The sequence below is a fragment of the Molossus molossus genome, unplaced genomic scaffold (assembly GCF_014108415.1).
Source record: "Molossus molossus isolate mMolMol1 unplaced genomic scaffold, mMolMol1.p scaffold_m16_p_9, whole genome shotgun sequence".
NCBI classification, from domain to species: Eukaryota; Metazoa; Chordata; class Mammalia; order Chiroptera; family Molossidae; genus Molossus; species Molossus molossus.
The window spans coordinates 104,441,873-104,463,753 of record NW_023425403.1 but is presented as its reverse complement, the minus strand read 5'-3'; the positions used below and the strand labels follow the sequence as shown (position 1 = coordinate 104,463,753).

Below are 21,881 nucleotides of genomic sequence, written 5' to 3'. Positions count from 1 at the left end.
CTGGGATCGGGCCCACAGCCTGGGCATGTGCCCTGACCGGGAATTGAACCAGTGACCTCTTGGTGCAGGGGGCGATGCTCAACCACTGAACCACACCGGTAGGACTAATTGGGTTGTTTGTTTTCTTATTGTTGAGTTTTAAGAGCTGTTTGTATATTTGAGATAACAGTTCTTTATCAGATATGTTTTTTGCAAATATTTTCTCCAAGTCTGTGGGTTGTCTCTTCATATACTTGACAGTGTCTTTCACACAGCAGAAGATTTAGTTTTAATAAATTCCAGGTTTTCCATTGTTTTCTTTTACAGAGCGTGCCTTTGATGTATCCAAAAGGTCACTGCCACACCCAAGGTTATATAGATCTTCTCCTACATTATCTTCTACAAGTTTCACTAGTTTATGTTTACAATTAGGTTTATGATGCATTTTGAGTTAAGTTTTGTGGATGGTATAAGGTCTGTGTGTCTAGATGGAATTTCTTATTTTTTGCATGTAGAAATTGAATTGTTTTGACACCATTTGTTGAAAGACTGTTCTCCACTGTATTGTATTCGTTCCTTTGTCACAGATTAGTTGACTGTATGTGTGTGGGTCTATTTCTGGGCTCTATTTTGTTCCATTGATCTATTTGTCCTTTTGCCAATATAACACTGTCTTGATTACTGTAGCTTTTTAGTAAGTCTTGATGTTGGGTAATGTAAATCCTCCAACTTTACACTTCTGCTTCAATATTATGTAGACTGTTCTGGGACTTTTGCCTCTCCAAAAAATATCAGTTTATTATTTTGAATATTTTCTTTAAAACTGGACATTTTAAACATTATAATGTGGCAACTCTCAAATCAGATCCCTCTTCCCCAAGGCGTCTTGTTGTTGCTGTTTATTGTGGTGACTTTTCTCAACTAATTATTTATTGTCTACATTATTCCTGTCTCTACTTGGTAGCTTAGTGTCAGCAAATGACTGGGCAGAGATTTCTATAAACTCCTGGAAGCAGGACGTCTCCCAGCATTTGCCAAGGGACTCTGCACACTGGACTCCAGCGGGAAGGGGTCGCTGTGCCTTAGCCTTTACTTCCTGCTTGTGCAGATCACCAAGGTCAGACCTTCTCGTCTTTCCCGGATATGCACACAGGTCTTCACGTGTGCTTGGCCTTCTGGATTCCCAAGAACGTCTAAGTCCCTATGGACATCTCATTCCAGAGCTATTGCTTTTACTCCTTTGGTTCACATCTTGTTTGGCCCAACTGTTGTCACCATTTTAGGTAGCTGTGATGCTAAATAATTGCCACTTATTGATTGTGACCACCCCCTGGGGATAAGCTGTTCTCAGTGCTGAGCTCAGAATCGGGTGAGTGGACAAGCCCGTGAATAAGGGCATTCAGGGCATTGCCAGTTCTTCAATAATGGAGGCTTCAGGGAGGTCACACCCCCTCTGTCCCCTCCAGTGGCCGCCAGGCTGCAGATTTGCCCAGCGACTGTGATGGCGACTCCTGTTTTCAGGGCGCCTGCAGATCTGGGGAAAGGAACGCGGGAATAGGCCAAGTTCAAAGGCCACAAATTCTCAGTTCTTACATAGACTCACCATTTTCCAACAGTACTTAGATTGTCGCAAGACTTTAATTTCCAGAGCTCTCAAAAGGCTTCTTTTGGTACTTACCTTTCTCTGACTGACTTATTTTACTTAGCATAATGCCCTCTAGGTCTATTCATGCTGTAACAAATGGTAAGGTTTCATTGATTTTTATTGCCAAGTAATATTCCATTTTATCCATGTACCACGTGCATACACTTGTTTATTGATGGGCACTTGGGCATCTTCCATGTCTTGGCTGTTGTAAATAATACTGCAGTGAACATAGGCGTGTGTATATTCTTTTGAATTGGTGTTTGGGTTTCTTTGGATATATATCAAGCAGCGGAATTGCTGGGTTTCACTTTTAATTGTTTGCAGACCCTCCATACTCTTTTCCCCAGTGACTGCACCGATCTGCATTCCCCCCAGCAGTGTGGGATCTAAAAGGCAAAATAAACAAACAAAACTGGAACAGACTCATCAACACAGAGAGCAGACTGCTGGTTGCCGGGGGGCGGGGGAGTGGGGGTGGGGGGAACCTAGACGAAAGAGGAGAAAGGATGGGAAAGGGCAGATTTGTAGTTACATAGTCACAGGGGTAGCAATGGGAGCATAGAGAACACAGTCACTAATATTGTAACATGTACGTATGGTGGGTCCTGGAAGTGTTGGGGGACACTTTGTAAAATATATGACTGTGTAACCACTATATTGTACGCCTGAAACTAATACAAAATAACATTGAATGTAAACTGTTATTGAAAAATAAAATGTAAAGTTTTTGTAAAGCTTATTTTGACAGTTTCTGCTAGGATTCTTGTTTTTATGGAGGAGCAGACTTTTGGAGATCTTGACGTCATCATTCCCATTGACGTCACCCCCATGCATTATTGTTTATTCAGCTTTATTGAAGTATAATTTGCATTCAAAGAAAATCATCAGCTTACTGTATACAATTTGATGAGTTTGATCAGAGGTGAAGTTAAGTAACTATCACCACAATCACAATATAGGACATTTCCACCACATGTTATATATGTAGTCTGTGCTGTTGTCTGTCACTCCAATTCTTCCTTTTCTAAAATTTCTTGTACATGCAGCTGTAACATGTATGATGCTCTGTGTATCTGGCTTCTTTCTCTTTGCATGATGCCTTTGAGACTCACACCCATGTTGTTGCACGAATCAGTAGTTAGAGTGCTTTTGTATCACTGAGTATTTCATTGTATGACTACGCCACAATTTTTATATTCGTTTGCCAGTTGATGAGCATTTGGGTTATTTTCCCTTTTGTCTATTTTATAAATAACACTGTTATAAAATTCAAGTACAAGTCTTTGAATGTGTGATTTATTTTATCTTAGATAAATAACCAAGGGTAGAATCGCTTGGTCGGATGCCAAGAATCTGTGTAGGGTTCTAGGAAGTTGCCCAGCCGGATCCGTTGACGTTTCGCTGCTTCTGCGTCCTCACTGAGACTTGGTTGGTGGTGTTTCCACCGAGCGAGCGTGGACGGTGGGGTCTTGTTGCTTTCACTTGCGTTTCTCCGTGACTCATGATGTTGAGCATTCTTCTTCCACTTGTCACTTTCAGAGCTGTCTGTTAAATGTTTTGCCCATTTAAACATTCAGGTTGTTTTACTTGTTACAGAATTGGAGTTGTTAATGTGTTCTGCAAACAAATCCTTTATGAAATATATGTGTGCTAATATTTTCTCCAAGCAGAGGGGTAATTCTCAAGTTAAGGTGCAGGCAAATGTCTGGCGTCAGGGGCGATGAGAGGCCCACATCTAGGTAGTCAAATCCAGTCCGTCTCTAGCTTTAGAAAACAACAAACCTTGCGTGTGTCAGAGTATCACGTGTACTCAAGCTGGTGCTATATACAAGCCCTTTGATGTCTTTTGTATGCGTAGTGGGTCAAACACTTGTGCAGTATAAAATGTGTTGTTTGTGCTTCCAAACTGTAATGGAAGAACAAGTTTGCTAGACAGTCAATTTTATAAAGAATAGGCATTTCCTCCCTGAGCAAGCCGGCCCAGGGCTGCTCAGTGAGCAACGTTGACGTAGTTAAGCCCTTGGATGTCAGAGCTTCATAATGAGGATATATGCGGAATGTGCTTCACGCACCATAGCTAGCTCGGGTAGTGGTGGTAGCCCGCGTGGGCCTGGCCGGAAGATGGCCTGTCAGTACACGGGCAAAGGCCGACCGCGCCGAGGACGGTGTCAGACACCAGGATCGCTTCTAATTCAGAGTGGTTGAAGGCATTTGACAGTGAAGGCGGAGAATGAGGGAAGTCATCAAATATTTCTAAGAAAACGAGTGACATGATAACAAGTTGAGAAATAAAACAGGTGTTAATGTGAAGCATTTGAAGTGATGGTGAAACCAGTGAAGAGGCCGGACTCTAGGTAAAAGATGAGACGAGACTGAGTTGAGACCAAAGAAGAAGCAAGATGCCAACAGTATCATGGAGGTATAGCCGATAGGACTTGATCATTAAAATAAACGTAGATCTTAAAGGAGAAAAGTCTTAAGGGAACTGTTTTTCTGTGTGGGTGGCCTACTTAGTTATGCTTTCAATCAAGACCAGACATTAAAAAGGAGAAACAAGTTTTGAAGAAATTAGAGTTCGGTTTTGACAGTTGAGTTTGAAGGGCCAGCAAGACCCCACAAAGCGGTGAGACCGGGAGTAGCTAGAAAGGTTACCTGGGGCTCAGGTGAGGTGTCTGAGCTAGACAGAGTGGATTAGACATCATCAGCTCTCCTTTGTTTAAAGATGAGGTAAGCTATTTCAACGAATTTGAAGAAATATGTAAGTTAAGGGTCAAGTACTGCTTGGTGACAGGGAAGAGGTGGTGTCTGGGGAGATGAGAGACATTACCGTCTTGAATGCCGAAGGGGAGGGGAGGAACAGTGAATAGTAGTTAGTGTCCTCTGCTACAAATATGTCTTTGCTGAAAAGAAGCTTTGGGATTTGGTGACTAAAAAAGTTTTGGTCAAAACTGGAAACAGCCCAAATATACATAAACAAGAGAATATATATATCTTCATACCATGGAATACTATTCAGCAATTAAAAGGGAAGATTCCTGCTATACTCAACAGCATGGATCAGTCTCAAAAACATTACATTGAGCAAAAAAAAAAAAGAAGGAAAAAAAAAAAAAGCCAGACACAAAATAGAACGTACTGTGCAGTTCTATTTACATGATGCCCAAGAATTGGCAAAACCAGTCTTTAGATGCTAGAAACCAGAAACAGGATGCCCTGGGGTGGTGGGAGGGGGTGTGGTGGGGCGAGAATTATAGTCAAAGAGTGCAAGAGAATTTTCTGATGTGAAGAAATATTCTGACCTTGTTTGAAGTTAGTTGCAGTTGCCAAAACTTATTGACTTGAAAACAAGATCTATGCAAAACCAGAATACCAAAGCCATTTGTCAGAGATGGGAGATTGAACATCTGAATTTGCTTGCTTTTAAATTCCCACTCATTTACGGAGACATTCCTTTACAAAAGCAAATGTTCATGCAGAGAGATCACAACTATAAAATTTCCAAAGCAGAAAAACAGAAATATGAAACAGAGGACTAGCAAGCCCAAGAAAAAAAATCTGCATGGTCCATGGAGGAAGTTATAAAATAGATCAGTTTGAACTACAGAATTCTAAAAAGCTCAAAAATGGGAAATGAGTTTGAAGGTGGACTGAAACGAAGAAGGTTGTTTAAAATTTTATTTAAAGGAGACTCGTTTCCCGAATCTGTATTTGGGTGACTAGCCCACACTGTCAGCACAGGACTGTATGTTTATTTCCTGGAGAGGCTGAAACAGAAGTTACCTAGACTAGGGGATATCAGACATAGTTGGAGATGGGATAGCTCCTTCAAAAATAAGGGCGTACCTGACAATCTGTCTACAATCTAAATATTGAAATTACGTGGCCTCTTTGTAACTCAGCTCTGGAGTATTGGAAAATATGCTTGAAGAAGAATCTGAGAAATCTGAGAATCTGAGTTCCGAGAAATCTGATTAGCCCGTGATTTTAAAAAACCCTGCAAATTCAGACTGGTACAGGTCAGAAGGCTCTGAGAGGGACATCTCCAAGGAAATTAAAGTAATAAACTACTTGATATATTTTAATAAGCTTAGAGATTTAGATAATTGGGGAAATTTGGGTTTGAATTTAGGGAGAAGTACATAGAAAACTAGGAAAACAAGTAAACAAATGTTTATTAGCTCCTAGGGTAATGGAAACTTGGGAATGAAAGGGAGAAAACATCGCGATATGTGTGAAAAGCATTTACATGGCCATAATAAACCACTGAACATTGATTTAGCAAAACATTATGAGCTTGTGACCTAACTATAGTTGTAAGAGGTAAAGGGTGTGAATGTGTGGGGAGGGAGGATGGGAATAGGTAGTAAAAACAAATAAATCCTCAACTTCCATAGACTGAAGTGAATAGATGTGATTTAAACTGAAAAATCAAGAAGTAAGTGTGCACACATATTAACACCGAAGGAAAGTTAAGAGAGTTCTCTCCAAAGAGTGGTACCTGAAAAATGACATAAAGGCTTATGTTTGACCATATGCATTCAATCACTATGATTCTTGCTTTTTTTTTTTTTTAATTGATTTTTTAGAGAGAGGAAGGAAGAGAGCGAGCGAAACATCAATGTGAGAGAGTAACATGGATCAGCTGCCTCCTGCACTCCCCCTACTGGGGATCAAGCCCAAAAGCCAGGCCTGTGCCCTGATTGGGAATCGAACTGGGACCTCTCAGTCCATGGGATGATGCTTAGTCCACTGAGCCACACCAGCCAGGCAATAACTATGACTTTTAAAAAGTAACAAAATTAGAAAGCAGTGGGTTGAAGGGAATGGAAATTGAGAGTGTTCCCAGCAAGCTGAGTAGTATGAGGAAAGGTCGTTAGTGCAGTTTGCCAGTTGCCAGTTAGTGCAGTTGCTTGACTGAAAGAGGGTTAAAGGAAAATCGACAGTTTCCTTGGTGCTTATGTAGGCAGCTGACTAGTAGGTTTGTCAGTTTGCACAGAACAGGGAGGAGCTTAGAGAAGGGAAGCCAAGGGGAGGGAATAAATGAACTGTTTCAAAGTCCCACAGGTGGTGGTGGATGTTGACATCAAAATCAAGGTTAAAGGATTCGCTGTGAAAAGGATCAGGAGCATGATTTTTTTTTTTTTTTTTTTTTTCATGATGAAGGAAAGGATTATTAAAAGAATTTATGTCCTATATTAAATTAAGCTGTATTCTCTCGATGGCAATGGTGGCTAAGTCATCGGTTGAGAAACTGGCATCTTTTTTATGATCTCAGATGGGAGCCAAACAGAGAAAAGAAACACAAGGAGTGCTGGGTAGCAATTTTGAGAACCCAGCTGAGGGTGAAACCAGAATGGATGTGTGGGCAGCAGGGCCACCGGAGCGAGCACCGCAGCCCGGGTGTCTAACACAGAGGACGTTTCTGTTCTCCCAGTTTGGGCGGCTGGAGCGTGTGGGCATCAGGGGGCTTGCTCCCGAGGAGGACTCCTCCTGGCCCACAGGCGGCGTCTTCTCATTGTGTCCCCACCTGCTGGACTGAGGGAGAGCCAGCTCTCTGAGGACAACAGTGTTACTGGGTCAGGGCTCTACCCTGTGACCTCATTTCACCTTAATTACTTGTCACTGCAAATACAGTCACCCTGGGGGTAGGGCTTCACCGCGTGAGTTCGCGGAAACAATTCAATCCACAGCATGTGTAATGTAGCACTGTAATGTGAGATTTTTTCCATTTATACCCAAGAGTCCAAGAGCAGGGGAGAGGACAGACAGTTGAGCAGATCCAGATTTGGAGACTAGCACAGCAGAAACCCAGGTGGTAAACAAATTGAGGCTGGAGAAAGTGTGACAGGCGGAAGGGCGGAAGGGCGGGGTGGGCACTGCTGAAGGGGGAGGGGCGGAATGGGCTCCAGGCAGGGGAGTGCTCAGGAGCTCTCCTGGAGCGGAGTTTCTGGGACGTCAGTACTTTCTTGGGACATAACGTAACTGATGCACTTTCAACGTCACTGCCAATGAATGAGAATTAACACACTGGAGAGAAAATGTAGGTTCCAGAGTAGGAGCAATCATCCCATTTTTCTTTCTTTTTAGACGACTAAATACGTTGAACAAGTGTGCCTCCATGAAACTTGATGTGAACTTCCAAAGGAAAAAGGTACGTGCTCACCCCCAGGCGCACAGCCATTCCAACGGCAGACGCTTGCATTCCTAGGTTAGAAACAGTACGCACCTAACAGAATGATGAAAGGCCTGGCCCTGTATGTTTGTTCTCCACGGAGCCCGTCTCCTCAGAACCATGAAAGGTTAAATGAGTCTGTTATAAACCCAGGTCAAGGCGTTTTTATTTCACCATCTCATTTCACTTTAGTTTTTATCCGTGGGTTTGCATAAAGATGTAAAACACCTTAATTCTTTATTACCATAAAGAACTTCTTGCCGAAGTTTGTCAAGGTGCGAATAGCCCACTGCATGCTCGAGGCCAGTACTCCGCAGATACTGGCAGATGAGGAGGGGGCCGCCGAGTCGGAGGGGCCAGGCCACGTGTCCTCTGCCTCGTTCTTTCCCACAGCATTTTATGTCAAGTTCATTTCCAGATGCGTTCATATCCGGCAGGCTCATCGCGCACGATCTCATTTAATTCACTGCGGTAGGAATTCTCTGTTTTCTAGATAAAGAAGGCAAAACTTGAACAGGTTAAGTCATTCTTCTACGTTTGTTTGTTTGTTTGTTTGTTTGTTTGTTTGTTTAACTAGAAGCAAGAGCAGGTTTCAGCCTCGGGCACCTCTAACTCCAAGCTGAGGCTGCTGACCTCTGTGCTGAAAGACCCCCCCTCACTGAATCGACCCCTTTAGGAAGCTCAGCAGTTCAGGTCGTTAACTACCTTTTTCCTTTCATTTCTCCAACATGTAACAAATCAAGTCTCAGTACACTCTGAGGAAGCAGAGAAAACATCTCTGAGTCAAAAGAAAGTGTTCTTTATCCTGGTTTTTACAGAGAAATCATTAAACCCGATGGATTTGAAGTCACTCCTGAGTAACTTAATCTTTAAAAATAACTTTCACTTGAATTTCTGCTCTAAGCTAGCACCAGAAAGAGGCAGGGGGAGCAAATGAATTTTGGTTGACCTTAAAAAACAGTTTGGGGTTTGAACTAGAAACCAAAGATTTAAGCTAAGGAGATAAAATGTTGAAAAACAACATCTAGAGAAATATTAAAACGTCAGCAATTTGTCCCAGGCCAAAGACAAATCCAAAACGTGGGACTCAGATCCCAGCAAAAGTCGGGCTGAATGGAGCTGTTGAGCGGCACACACGATTCGAAGCTTCGGGTCAGACCTTGTTCTGATTGTAGCACATGGTTCTCGGTACACTGAATATGGCCACGCCTGTGCGTCTGATTGTAGCACATGGTTCTCGGTACACTGAACACGGCCGCGCCTGTGTGTCTGATTGTAGCATATGGTTCTCGGTACACTGAATATGGCCACGCCTGTGCGTCTGATTGTAGCACATGGTTCTCGGTACACTGAACACGGCCGCGCCTGTGTGTCTGATTGTAGCACATGGTTCTCGGTACACTGAACACGCCGTGCCTGCGTCTGAAGTGTGCCGGCCCGCACAGCCGCCCGCACAGACCTCAGCTGCAGTGTGTACCAAGCAAGGTGCCCAACACCAGTGACATGGCTTCTTTTCACCCGAGTGGAGTGACTGCATTCTTACCCTGTCACCAGCCTTTCCAAGCCCGTGAATGACGTTGGTTAGCCGGTGTGCGACCTTCACCCAGGCCGCTCTGTGAGCGCCCCCTCCGGGATTCTGACATGGGAGCTGTCCCTGCTGGGTGAGGGCACACACCCTTCCAGCCCCTGCTTGCTACGGGCTTCCCTAGGGCCGCCCTTGACCAGCCCTGTGAGCTGGGCAGTCACAGCCTGAAGCTTCACATCATTCCACCTGTGTCTTCAGCCCGTGAATCTCAGGAAGGACCAGCGTCTGGGGCACTGGCCTCAGCAACGATGTGGGAGACGCTGGTGGTGACACCTGTTCCCACGATCTGCCCTTTACACAAGTCGTAGGCTAGGCCTTCATTTTACCGCAAAAGAAAAAATAAAAGTCAGTACAGGCCGGGAATAGGCCAAATGGTCCAAACAGAGTGAAACTTGGGGACCGAGCACCACGTGAAGCTTCAGCCCACTTCGGAACCAGTTTGTCTGGAAGAAAACGGAGACCGTAGCATTTCCTCGAGCTACGTCCCCACTTTGAGCAAACCAGAAAATAAGACATAATCCTCATCTGTACTCTGTGCAGTTTTGCTCGCGTCATTGGCGGGCCGAGAGCATTACCCCTGGAGGCCGCTGCGCCCGCGGAGGGTCCCGCACGAGCCCGCGTCCGGGGTGAGCGGCCCGGCCGAGTGCCCCGCTCGGTCCTCGTTAACCCATGTCGCAGATGCAGGAGTGAAAGGGCAGAAAGGTAGAAACGTGCAGAGTCGGCATTGGCACACTCCTTGCCTTTCAAACATATTCAGAAGCACGTTGGAGCCCGCGCCTGTGGCCTTTGGCTGGAGGCCTGGAAGTGTCTCCTCAGCAGAATATAGTGATGTGTTTCGTCGTTGTGTTAGAACAGGGCTGACTCTGGCCATCTGCATGGAAGGCCGTGACGTACAATGACTTCCGGACGGGCACTTGCCTCTGGATCTCACAGAGAATGAGTCATGAATGGATTGCTCTGCTTTGCATTTTCTCTCGTTGCTTCTGTCTGGAGAATGTGGCGAGTTGATCCATGGAACAGAAAAGCCTAGACGAGGATGATGAAGCACCACTTGTACTTAGTTAGGTGGGCACTTTCCCTGGACGTGAAATACCACCTGTAAAGCTTGGGGGACCTGAAGTCACACCTTCCCTCCCACCAGATGGCATCACGAGATTTTCTCTTTGCAGAAGAGCAAAGTTGTCTTTTAAAGTTTCAAGATGACCTTACCTCTCTGGGAGAGTGAGGGGGAGAAGTGGTTCTCAGTCTTTTCCACAGCCCGCACTGAAAGACCTGTGACACCGAGTCAGGAGGCATGTCTGAGCTACGGACCCAGCAGGTCCCTTCGCCTCCGGCCCGCGCCGCATGCCAGGGGCACATTGCTGCTCCTGGGCGGCAGACCCGGCCCCTGGCTCGGACCCGGCCCCTGGCTCGGACCTGGCCCCTGGCTCGGACCCGGCCCCGGCTCAGGCCCGGCCCCTGGCTCAGACCCCGCCCCTGGCTCAGACCCGGCCCCTGGCTCGGACCCGGCCCCTGGCTCGGGCTGACTTTAGAACAGCAGTTCTCAACCTGTGGGTCGTGACCCCCTGGGGGTTGAACAACCCTTTCCCAGGGGTCGCCTAAGACACAACAGTAGCAAAATTACAGTTCTGAAGTAGTAACGAAAACAACTTGATGGTTGGGCTCACCACAACCTGAGGAGCTGTATTAAAGGTCGCGGCATCGGGAAGGTTGGCACCACGGCTGTAGAGGGAGGCTCATTCTGCGTTTCCGTGGGCCCGCGCGTCGGCTGCCTCCTGTAGCTGTGGTCTCGCGTGGGCCTCTCTCCAGTGCAGACACGCGGCCGAAGTCCACTTTCAGAACACAGACCTCCCCTTCGCTGTGTCTGCTTGACCTCTGTCTCTGAGGAATATACGATTTCAGCTAAGAATGTTCTCTTCTTTATTAAACAAAATAAACATTAGAGCTTCATCTAAAGGGAAAACAAGGCACCTGACAGTGTGACTTATTCTAAGAAACGTGATTCTTCTTCAGTGTGACCCACAAAATCTCCACTTGCTTTACGACAACATTGACATCCCCTGACTGTGGTTAGTGTTGATGTGGTACGACTTCTTCTCAAAGTTAAAGTCAGAGACTGGAGACTCTGAAAGGCTGTGCATTAAATGACGAAGGACAAGGACACACATGCACCCAGGACTGAGCAGCCAGACCCAGCCACTGGGTCTCTAACTTCCCCAAGAGAAGCTGTCTTCCAAAGAAGTTTCTAATTAAAATTATAGTTGTCATAAAGCTCTCTGACATCATGACCAAGGTGGACAGCAACAAGAAACCATGACCAATTGCAACCTTGCAGCAGCATCTCCAACCTGGGTGCCATCCACGTTTCCAAGGAGTGGCAGGTGTCAAGGGGCGCGGTCAGCACCTCACTGCGTGGCAGGACCCTGTATCTCCCAGCAAATGAGACACCTCCTCATAGCGCCCCACAGAGTCGGAGGAGAGATTACATTTCATTCCAGCATTCATGTGGCTGGCGAGTGTCACAGTGGAAGATCACGCGTGTGAATGTCCTGGAACCACAGGCTGTTTGAGTGGGAAAGGGTCTCTCATCTTTTCCAGCCTCCCACTCACCTCAGGACTGTCTTCTTAGAGCAACCCTCACACATCACCCAGCCTCTGCTTGCACACATCTGGACACGATGAGCTCACTAAGCTGCAAGACAGTTTGTTTTATTCTAATTACTAAGTCTTCCACATAATAAGCTAAAAGCTGATTCAGTGGAAACTTGCCTATCTGATCCCATCTCTTTTCTCTGGAGAAGCACAGAATAGAGACTTCCCCTTCCATGCAGCAACCCTTCACTCGGTGCTCCGGGCTGAGGGGCAGCCAGCTGCTGCTCCTGTTTTTGTAAACAAAGTTGTGTTACCAGTGGGGAGAAGTCCTCACCTCCACCTGTGGCTCCTGGGAGTGGACTTCTTGTGCTATCCCAAGAAAAAGAATTTTCTGACACTAGTACAGAAGGATGAAAAAGCTTTATTTCTGTGGAATCAAACCTCAGAGTTCCCAAGGTTCCCGTTTCCCCGCCGTGGAAGCAGAGCAGCTGGGGCTTCAGCAGAGCTAAAATCAGAGCCAGGTCCAGAGTTTCCTTTCCATGTTGGAGCATCAGGCTAGCTTAGCTGGTGGTTCCCACTGCAGTCCTAGTCCATCGTGTGTGGGATCCACATGGCTTGTGGGCCACACGGGTGAATGCAGGAGAGCCAAGAGCCACCAGAGTGAGCAAGCTGCTTTGTTTAGGGATTATGTACTCCCAGATATTCTCTGTCTTGCAGTGGCCCCACCCATTCTGGCCATGATCTCTGTTCTCAGGTGTGACTTCCCTGTGTCACCCCAACTTCTCTGGGCATGCATCTGCCTCTCCTTTGTTGGGCCCCTTCCCCCAGTGTTTTGCAGGGAATGGTCCAGTGGTTCCTGGGGAGTGTGAAAATGCAGCTTCCTGGTGAAGCTGCTCAGATGACTTGCCTATAATGCCTGGATTTCCCTTTGTGCCTTTTTCTACTATTAACAACTAGCTAATTGCAGTGGTATCAGTTGTACTGGATGAATTTATATCCATTTTTTGGCTACAATAGCAGTGTTGAGTAGTTGTGACAAAGAGACTGCGTGTCCATAAACCTATAACATCTACTATCTGACCCTTTACAGAAAGTTTCCTACTTATGCTCAGTCTAGAAAAAAGTTGCTCAATCTAGAACAAAGTTTCTCAAACTGTGGGGAGTGACTATTTTTGTTTTATGAGTTATGGAAAGTGGAAACCTAGTCTCTTATTATCAGACCCAATAGACACAAAATTGTATACTAATAAATCCAATCAAAACAAATAAAATGGGAATAGAAAAGAATTGCAAAATTTATATATTTTGTATTGAAAGTGTACATATAGGCAATTAATATAAAGAATTCTGATCGGACTTATAACTTTTTTGTTCAGCTGTTATAATTAAACAAAAAGTTTCCTTTGAGATAGCAATTTCTCATGTTAAATGCCTGTACTCAGGCTTTGATTAAATACTGTGACTATGAGTGTTTATGACATTAAGTTTCTTGTTTATTATCTAGTTTAGGTTGGATTGACAACACTACTCACAGAAAGGAATGTATATCTTAATTTTTTTGTTGTTCTAATACTAGTCATATTAAAGAAACCAATCTCACAGAGTATGTTGATTGAAATTTTAAAAAGTATGGAAGTAATTTGAAAAAGCTTAAGATAGTCCTTTTTACCTTTTTTTCAAAATGATATGAGTGTTGCTGTATTTTCAAAATTCATCTTTAATCCTTAATTACTAGCCAATTCCAACAATTATCTTTCTGTGAAACAAAGCATCCTTGCATTATACACTCTGAGTTTCTGAAAACGTACATGTGATAAAGCAGACCTACTATGCACAACACCCAGCATGGGCTCTGCCCTACTCAGTACCGTGAGTCCACTGATCATGACCTTGAATAGCATGGCTTTGCCCAATGGTGGCAAACATTGTAATGCTTTCTCTCAAAGTCTGTACTTACCTCGCTGAAGGCTGGTATGTTTGGGGACTGGCAGCCCCTTGACCACACTTTGAGTAATTCCTCATTTCCAAACCAACCTATTAGCTCTTTCAATCATCCTTCACATTTGATTACCCTTCTCTAGAAATGATTACCCTTCCCTAGAAATGTACTCCTTCCCATGAGCCCGTTGTTCCTGAGGTATGTGACCAGTGCACAGCATAGTAGGGCTCCCGCCTTCTGAGTCTTGAGATCCATGCTTCTGGTCATGCATTTCAAAGTTAGTGACTTAGTTTGGCAGCTGTATTACATGGTTAATTCACAGTAACCTTAACTCTCCTACAACTCTCGAAGCTATGAATAGTAACTGCTATTAAACCAAGTCTGTTCTATCCTACACTTCTGATGGTTGATTTTTAAAGTTAGGTCTTTATATTTTACTTCATGAAATGTCATCTTATTAACAGGTCATATTTCTATTCTGTTGAGATCTTTCTACACCTTCATGTGGCCAGTCTCTGACACAGATAACTAATTTAAGCTTGCGCTGTAAGGGTTACATGGAGTTTTTATGTAGACTCTCATTTGCGTCTATTGGCATACCATGCTGCGTGTGCATTGTCATCATCCCCATTTTAGAGCTAACAGAATTGAGTCTCAGAAAGGACGCCTTGCTTGAGGTTACTTAATGAATTACCTTGTCATCTTCACATTTTTTTTTTTTTTATCCTCACCCGAGGACATTTTTGGATATTTTGTTCAGATAGAGTGGGAGGGAAGGAGGGAGAGAGAGAGAGAGAGAGAGAGAGAGCGCGAAACATTGATGTGAAAGGGACACATCGAGTGGCTGCCACCCGCACGACCAACCAGGGCCGGGGACAAACTGCAACCGAGGTACGTGCCCTTAGCGGGAACCGAACCTGGGTCTCTCGGGACCACAGGCCGACGTTCTAACTGCTGAGCCAAACTGGCCAGGGCCACATTTTAAAAACATGAGTTGTCCTGGCTCATTCAAGTTCTTCCTAAAATGGACGTAACTTTGAGGCATCCTTCAGAGATGTCTCCTTAGGTTTCCTTGGTCTTTTGATCATACTCTGGTGAAGTTACTCAACTGGTCCCTGGAGCAGCTCTTTGTAGCATCCCGCACAGGTGCCGTCTCTGGCACAGCTGTATCGGGGGCTTTGTCGGCTCCCTTGCCCAAGTCCAGACAGTCTGTGTCCGTAGCGTTTTTATGGTACTAAACCACCAAGATGGGAGAATAGGTAGTTTGGTATTTCTTTTTCTCACAAATACATTTGACTCCTAGATATCTCCACTTTGCATTCCTAAATAATCAAACTGTTTGTTTTTAGCCTGAAAAAAGGATCAACCTGATGAAATCTGATCACCTCTTCCCCAGTAAGGACACGCGCACAGTGACCGCAGCCCCCGCAGGCCCCTCGCGCCTGGTCCTGGGCCCTGGGTGCTGAGCGTATGGACGTGATGCGGAGCGCAGTCCGCGTTTCGTACTGTGGCTCAGGGCCAGGAGTGGATGCTTAGACACATCCGAAGGGTCACAAACAACATTCCCTAAAAAGGAAAGCAGACCAAATTCAGTTATAAAATATCAAAGTACAGCGAAATGAAATAAGTCAGACAGAGAAAGGCAAATACCATATGACTTCACTTATACGTGGAATTTAAAAAACAAAACAAACAAAACAGAAACAGACCGAAAAATACAGAGAACAAACTGATGGTTGCCAGATGGGAGGGAGTGAAGGGATGGATGAAAAGGGAGAAAGAGAATAAGAAATACAAATTTCCAGCTATAAAATAAAGAGGTAGGGGGAAGTAATGTACAGCACAGGGAAAATAATCAACAATATATAATAACTTTGTATGGCAACAGACGGTTACTAAACTTATCATGGTGACCAGATTACAGAGTGTATAAATGTTGAATCACTGAGTTGTATACTTGAAACTGATATACTGTTGTATGTCACCTATAATTTAATAAACTATATCAGGATACAAACAAGGATAATTATAGTATGAATTACTTATTTGTTTAGTATAACCCTACGTGTACCTTGAGTTGCGATAGAAAATGCATCTCCTATAGCACGTCACTGTCGGCAGTTTGGAGGAGTCTGCAGCTGGAGGAGAACAGATTCGGAACCATGCCAGTGTCCTCTGGGACGTACTGGGATAAAGGAGAAGGTGCTGAAGGAGGATGGGCGTTTTTCTTTGTTTATTATTGGTTTTGTTTTTATTTGTTCCTTTTGGTTCAAGCAGTCAAAATGGTGAAAGCATTTCCTGAACGGTGTGCCTTTTGTCCAGCAGGTCACTGTCTCTCACATGGCTTTGTTGGGTTGCAAATACCTTCCTGTTGCCCAGAGCCAGTATAATAAGCCCTCAGAGCCGAGCAGTCAGGAGAAGGCTGCGGTGCCAGCTCGGGTCTCTCTCAGCAGAAATAAAGGAGTCCTTATCCAACTACATGTGGTTTACTAGCATCAGTGACCACGTTTGGGATAGCTTGAGAGAGCTCGTTGGAGCCAACACTAAATATTATTGTTACTATTTTAAGATATCTATAATTTCTTTAAAAGCATATCCCTTTGCCTTCTCAGAAACTATTTGCTAAAAGGGTTTTTTCAGAATTCGTACTTAATATCAACTTCCTCTCACTAGTTTCCTGAAATGTGATATGAAAATCCAGAACTAAACCTTCACCCTATGATGGTGCCTGATATATAATGGCCCTCAGATGTCGGGGTTTATTGCATCAGTCACAGGGGGAAAGGAAGTAGAAAATGCTACAAAGAAAGTATAATTTTGAATCATCGTCCCAGAGTCTTGCCTTTTTTCCACTTGTGCAGCTTTTTAAACTCTTTTGCCAAACCTTTATGCAACTTCTTTTACAACTCAAGGCTAATTTTCCACTGTGACCTAAAGCTGCAGAATTCGATGTCAGTACCTGGGTGGTGTACTTTCTTCCACCTTACACTTCCATGTTCGAATTTGCCGTTCAGTCCAACCCAAATGAGTCTGGACTTTCAAGAAATCAACACGAATGAGGATATCTCAGCATTTATTGACTGTTCGCGGTTTCTTTGAAAACAGAAAGAATGGCAAAGGCGAAGAGAATGAGGTGGGTGTTGGGGCTGTAGAAAGACAGGTGATGGCAGTAATGAGCAGCCGGACGGTGTTAGAAGATGAGAGTAAACACTCCTCAGCGAGGGGCTCCTCAGCGCTCATTTCCCTCCCTCCCCACAGTGACTCCTGAGGCAGGGCCTATTTTTAGTCCCATTTTATACGTGATAAAAAAAAAAAAAAAAAAAAAACACAGGAGAAAGTAGCTCTAACTAGTCCTACTAGCACAGGGAACTGGATCTTAGAACCAGATGCCAAATAAACTGAGTCCAGTGGACAGATGGATTGAGCAGTTACTGTGAGCTTGGCATTGGAGGGACGTAAACTTGAGTAAGACAGAGACCAGGCCCTGCTCCGCGGAGCTCACCACAGTGACTGACAGTGCGCGTGCGACCTGCGCTGAGTTACCGTTAGAGTAAATGCTACAAGGAAGGTGTGACCCGGTGCTACAGGACTGCAGGGGAGAAAGGAGTCGTTGTTACCGGCGAGACGACAAGACCTCGGTTCTTGTCTTCTTGAAGGAAAGATTTCAGTCAAGAGACAAAGTGCAGCAAAGTCAGCAAGAATGTATTGACTAGCACAGTCAGGACAGTGAAACAGGGAGGGCCAACGGGGGGCCAACAGGGGAGCCCAGGCCAGGCCGCTAGGCTCACTGGGAAGTCAGAGGACAGGTCAGGGGTTAGCCCGGGATGCCACTGCCCCTGCTCCCTGGTTGCAAGTCTCCTGGGGTCCCTTGGAGTTTAGGGGATGCAGCCTGTGGGGGAAGAACAGGGGAAGGGAATGGCAGGGGCGTGCTCCCTGGAGGGAGAACCCCTGGGACCTTCGTGTTCAGGGGTTTTAAAGGCTGGGCGTTTAGGGTGTGTCTTATAGAATATTCATCAGCTTTATGCTGATATACCAGAATGAGATTTATTCTCTTAATTTGTCTGTCCTTGGGGGACAAATGGCACTAATTGGATTTCTGCTCTCTGTCTCACTAAGTAGGGTCATTTAAGCTATTTACCCTCTGGCTGGGGAGACGTGCAGACCATTCACTCTTGTGAGTACTTGGTCAGGGAGAGAGGGTCCCTAGGTGGCCGCGAAGGGCTGCTGAACTCGGCCCTAGTCCCTCGTCCGCTCCTCCGGGAGTTTCCTCGTTCTGACGGTCCGTATCGCCGTCCAGGGAGGCTTCAGAGGGAAGGACTTCACAGGTGCGCTGAGTGCCCACGAGTCACCAGGAACCAGAGAACATTCTCAGCAGTGGGCCACGGATATCCCTTTAGACTCCTAATCCTGCAACACAGCTGAACGTGGGGAGCGGTTGTGGGCTGGGGAGCTGAGTGGAGGGAAGTTGGGAGGACCCAGTGAAATGAGGCAAGGAAAGTAAGTACATGGCAGTCAGGGTGAGGGGCTGTGAACCCCACGCCAGAGACTGGGGACGGCCGAGGGTCTCAGAGGGGAGCCCGGTGAGCACAGCGGGGTCACACTGCACACAGCAGCTTCGATGGCGAACACCCCGGAGCCGAAGATCTCAGCTGGGTTGTGACTGATAGGCCCAGAGAAAGGTGCCAAAGGCCGAACAAAGGGCATGGGCATGAGGGTGAAGATAGAAATGAGAGGGAGCGGGAAGGAGGGGGTCAATGGTTAAAAAAGGGGGACATCTGTAATACTTCCAACAATAAAAACTAATAATTTTTTAAAAAGAAAGAAATGAGGGATAGATCTGAGGATCATCTGAGCTGGGCCCTGGTGGTGAGGAGAAGGAAGGAGTCGATGATTCGACTCACCTTGAAAGGAAGTTGTTATTTAAATGCTCTAGGTCAAGGTCCTTATGGGGCTGCAGGGATTTGCAAAGATAAACAAGGCCATCTCTGGCCTCGGGTAGCCCAGACTCTCAGCTCCCAGGAATGCACTCTCAGGAGCACCCAGACAGGTCAGATACCTGTGTAAGGAGTCACAGCGGGGCCAAGGCAGCCTGGGTTCGGGCCCTGCCTTAGGCGTCAGAAGGGATGACTGGGAACAAGGCCGCGGGCAGCAGGCTGGTGCACTGCCCTAGACGGCCTCTGGGGTTCCTCTTACAGGAAGTCAGTAGATGATGTTGCTGTCGATTTGTGCAGGGGATACACAGCTAGCGTCAGGTCGGGGAGCCTAAGGTGAGGAGCACTAGTGTGGGATGTGGTGGCTTTGAGGTTCAACAGGAGGAAGCTGGGGCCCAGCGAGGCCACAGGAAGAAGCGAGTGCCGTTCACAGCGGGACTTCTGTGGGAAGAAGAGACCGCAGACGGTGATTACACCTCCTCCGTGATCAGTCGAGAAAAACTGAGAGGAAGGAATGAATCAGAAACTGTGCAAACTGAAAACAAAGCTGGGCAGGCTGGGAAGACCTCTAGCCGCCGGGGAGGGAGGCTGTGCAGGGCAGGGCACGGTGGTGGCGGACCTTTACTCAGAGGTGCCCCCAAACCCCGAGGGCGCGTGACAAGCGGGAGGAGGGGAGGCGAGGACTTGCCCTGGCCCCGGCTTCCCCGTCCATCCGAGCGGCCGGCCGACACGCCCTGTCCTTGATGTTTTCCAGGGTGACGACTCGGATGAGGAAGATCTCTGCATCAGCAACAAATGGACTTTCCAAAGAAGCAGCCGGCGCTGGTCTCGCGTGGACGACCTCCACACGCTGTTTCCTGGGGGCGACAGGAACGGGTCCTCGGGAGACGTCAGGATGAGAAACACCACGAGCAGAGAGAGCGTCCTCACAGACCTGAGTGAGCCCGAGCTCGGCTCCATCCACAGCGGGAGCAGCGGCGGCAGCGACGGCCGCGGCCAGCCGGGCGGCCAGGGCGCTGGCCGGGAGGCGTGCGACGGCCCCGATGGCCCGGGCGTGCCGGACGCCCCGGTAGTCAGCAGCGGCCTCCCACAGTCCCCCAGAGACGCTCTCAGCTACCCTTTCCCCCCCAAGAATGAGAAGGCCAGCAGAGCCAGGGCCAAATCGCTGCTGAAGCGCATGGAGACGCTCCGAGGGAAAGGGGCTCAGGGCGGGCACAAGGGGTCCGGGCGGGCAGGGGGCTTGGTGATCAGCGGGCCTGTGCTGCAGCAGGAGCCAGAGTCCTTCAAGGCCATGCAGTGCGTCCACATACCGAATGGAGACCTCCGGCCCTCGCCCCCCGCCGCCTGCAGGAAGGGGCTCCCGAGCTCCAGCAAGGGGAGCGGGGAGACCAGCCCAGAGGAAGACGGCAGCGGGGGGCCGAGCACCCCTGGCCTGAAGGAACGGAAGTGCCAGGAGGCCGGCAAGCGTGGGGGCATGTACTTGGAGGACCTCGACGTGCTGGCCGGGACAGCACTGCCGGATGCAGGGGGCCGAAACCACACACACGAGTTTCATTCCCAGGAGAACTTGGTAGTGCACGTTCCCAAGGATCACAAGCCAGGAACGTTCCCGAAGGCGCTGTCCATCGAGAGCCTGTCGCCCACAGACAGCAGCAATGGGGTTAACTGGAGGACTGGCAGCATCTCCCTGGGCAGACAGCAGGGCCCCGGCGCCAGGGAGCCCGGGCTCATGGCATCCTGCCACAGAGCAAGCCGCGTCAGCATCTATGACAACGTCCCGGGCTCCCACCTGTACGCCAGCACGGGAGACCTCTTGGACTTGGAGAAGGACGACCTCGTCCCCCACTCAGGCGACATCCTGCACCATCTCAGTGGGCTCCAGGAGGTAGTGGGTGACTGGTCAAGGAGCGTCCTGCCTGAGCTGCCCGCACATGACACCTTGGTTCGGAAGCCTGGCTCATGCCCCATTCCGTCTTCTAGTCAGATCGCCCTCGATTTCGAAGGCAACTCTGTCTCCGAAGGTCGGACAACACCCAGCGATGTGGACAGAGATGGCATGTCACTGAACGAGTCCGAGGCTACCGGGGTCAGAGACAGGAGGGATTCCGGTGTCGGCGCCTCTCTGACCCGGCCAAGCAGGTTGGTGGCATGATTTTGCGGAATAGTTTTTCATCCGCTTGATCACTGTGGTCTGTTCATGTATTTGACACACATTTGTAGAGCACTTACCGAATCCCTGGAGTGGCCCTCCGTGATGCGTGTGTCAGGGTCACTCGAAGGGAGGACGTCTCTGCCGTCAACGCGGCTGTCGAGGCCCTGACCTCACACTCACGTCCCTGCGCTTCCCTTCAGGTTCAGGCGTAGTTTCATTTTTAAAACTGTCAGCTACATGCACAGGTCTCTGGAGCACCACAGATAGTCCCTGACAACAGAGGCCCAGAGCGTCCCACAACCTTGGTTAAAATGTCTCCACCCCAAATGTTAAACTACTTTTAATTGAGAAAATTCTGAGATCTAAGGTGCCTACTTCACATGTTTATTTTGGCTTTAAAATGCCAACTACAAAGTACATAGAAGCTATTGTACAAAGACCCTCCCAGAAGTACCTGAGGAAGACGGCCCCGGATGGGCCCAACGAGCAGCTTCCCATGGAGGCAGTAATGTCTCCGGCGACGACTCGCTGGTCGTCGTCACTGCAGGAGCGCTCAGCTGTGCCCGTCACCCGCAGGCCCCAGCCAGCACCCAGCGGGAGTTAGAGGGCCGAGACCGGGTGGCAACATGAAAATATTCTAGGGCTCCCAGACCTTGAGATCGATCTATCTCTCTCTCTCTCTCTCTCACACACACACACACACACACACCCCACACACAATATCAGCTGCTTTCAACACTTTGGGGATGAATGTAGAATGAACACATGAAATCTATTACATAACTGGTTTAAACCTCCTGCTGAAAACGACAGTGACTGTTTTCCAGATTGAACAGGGAATAAAACCGTGTCTCAGGTCTGTCCTGTACGTTGGTGTCCCTGT

The 21,881-nt window shown here is 47.3% G+C and overlaps 1 protein-coding gene across 1 annotated transcript in view; it reads left to right on the top strand.

Moving 5' to 3' along the window:
* The window catches only part of STARD13 (StAR related lipid transfer domain containing 13), a 239,307-nt gene that overhangs the window by 194,609 nt on the left and 22,817 nt on the right, over positions 1 to 21,881 (top strand). The window contains exons 4-5 of the mRNA XM_036249813.1: positions 7,715 to 7,778; positions 19,601 to 20,985. Coding sequence (XP_036105706.1) covers positions 7,715 to 7,778; positions 19,601 to 20,985 — 1,449 coding nt within the window. The remainder of the gene's footprint in view (positions 1 to 7,714; positions 7,779 to 19,600; positions 20,986 to 21,881) is intronic.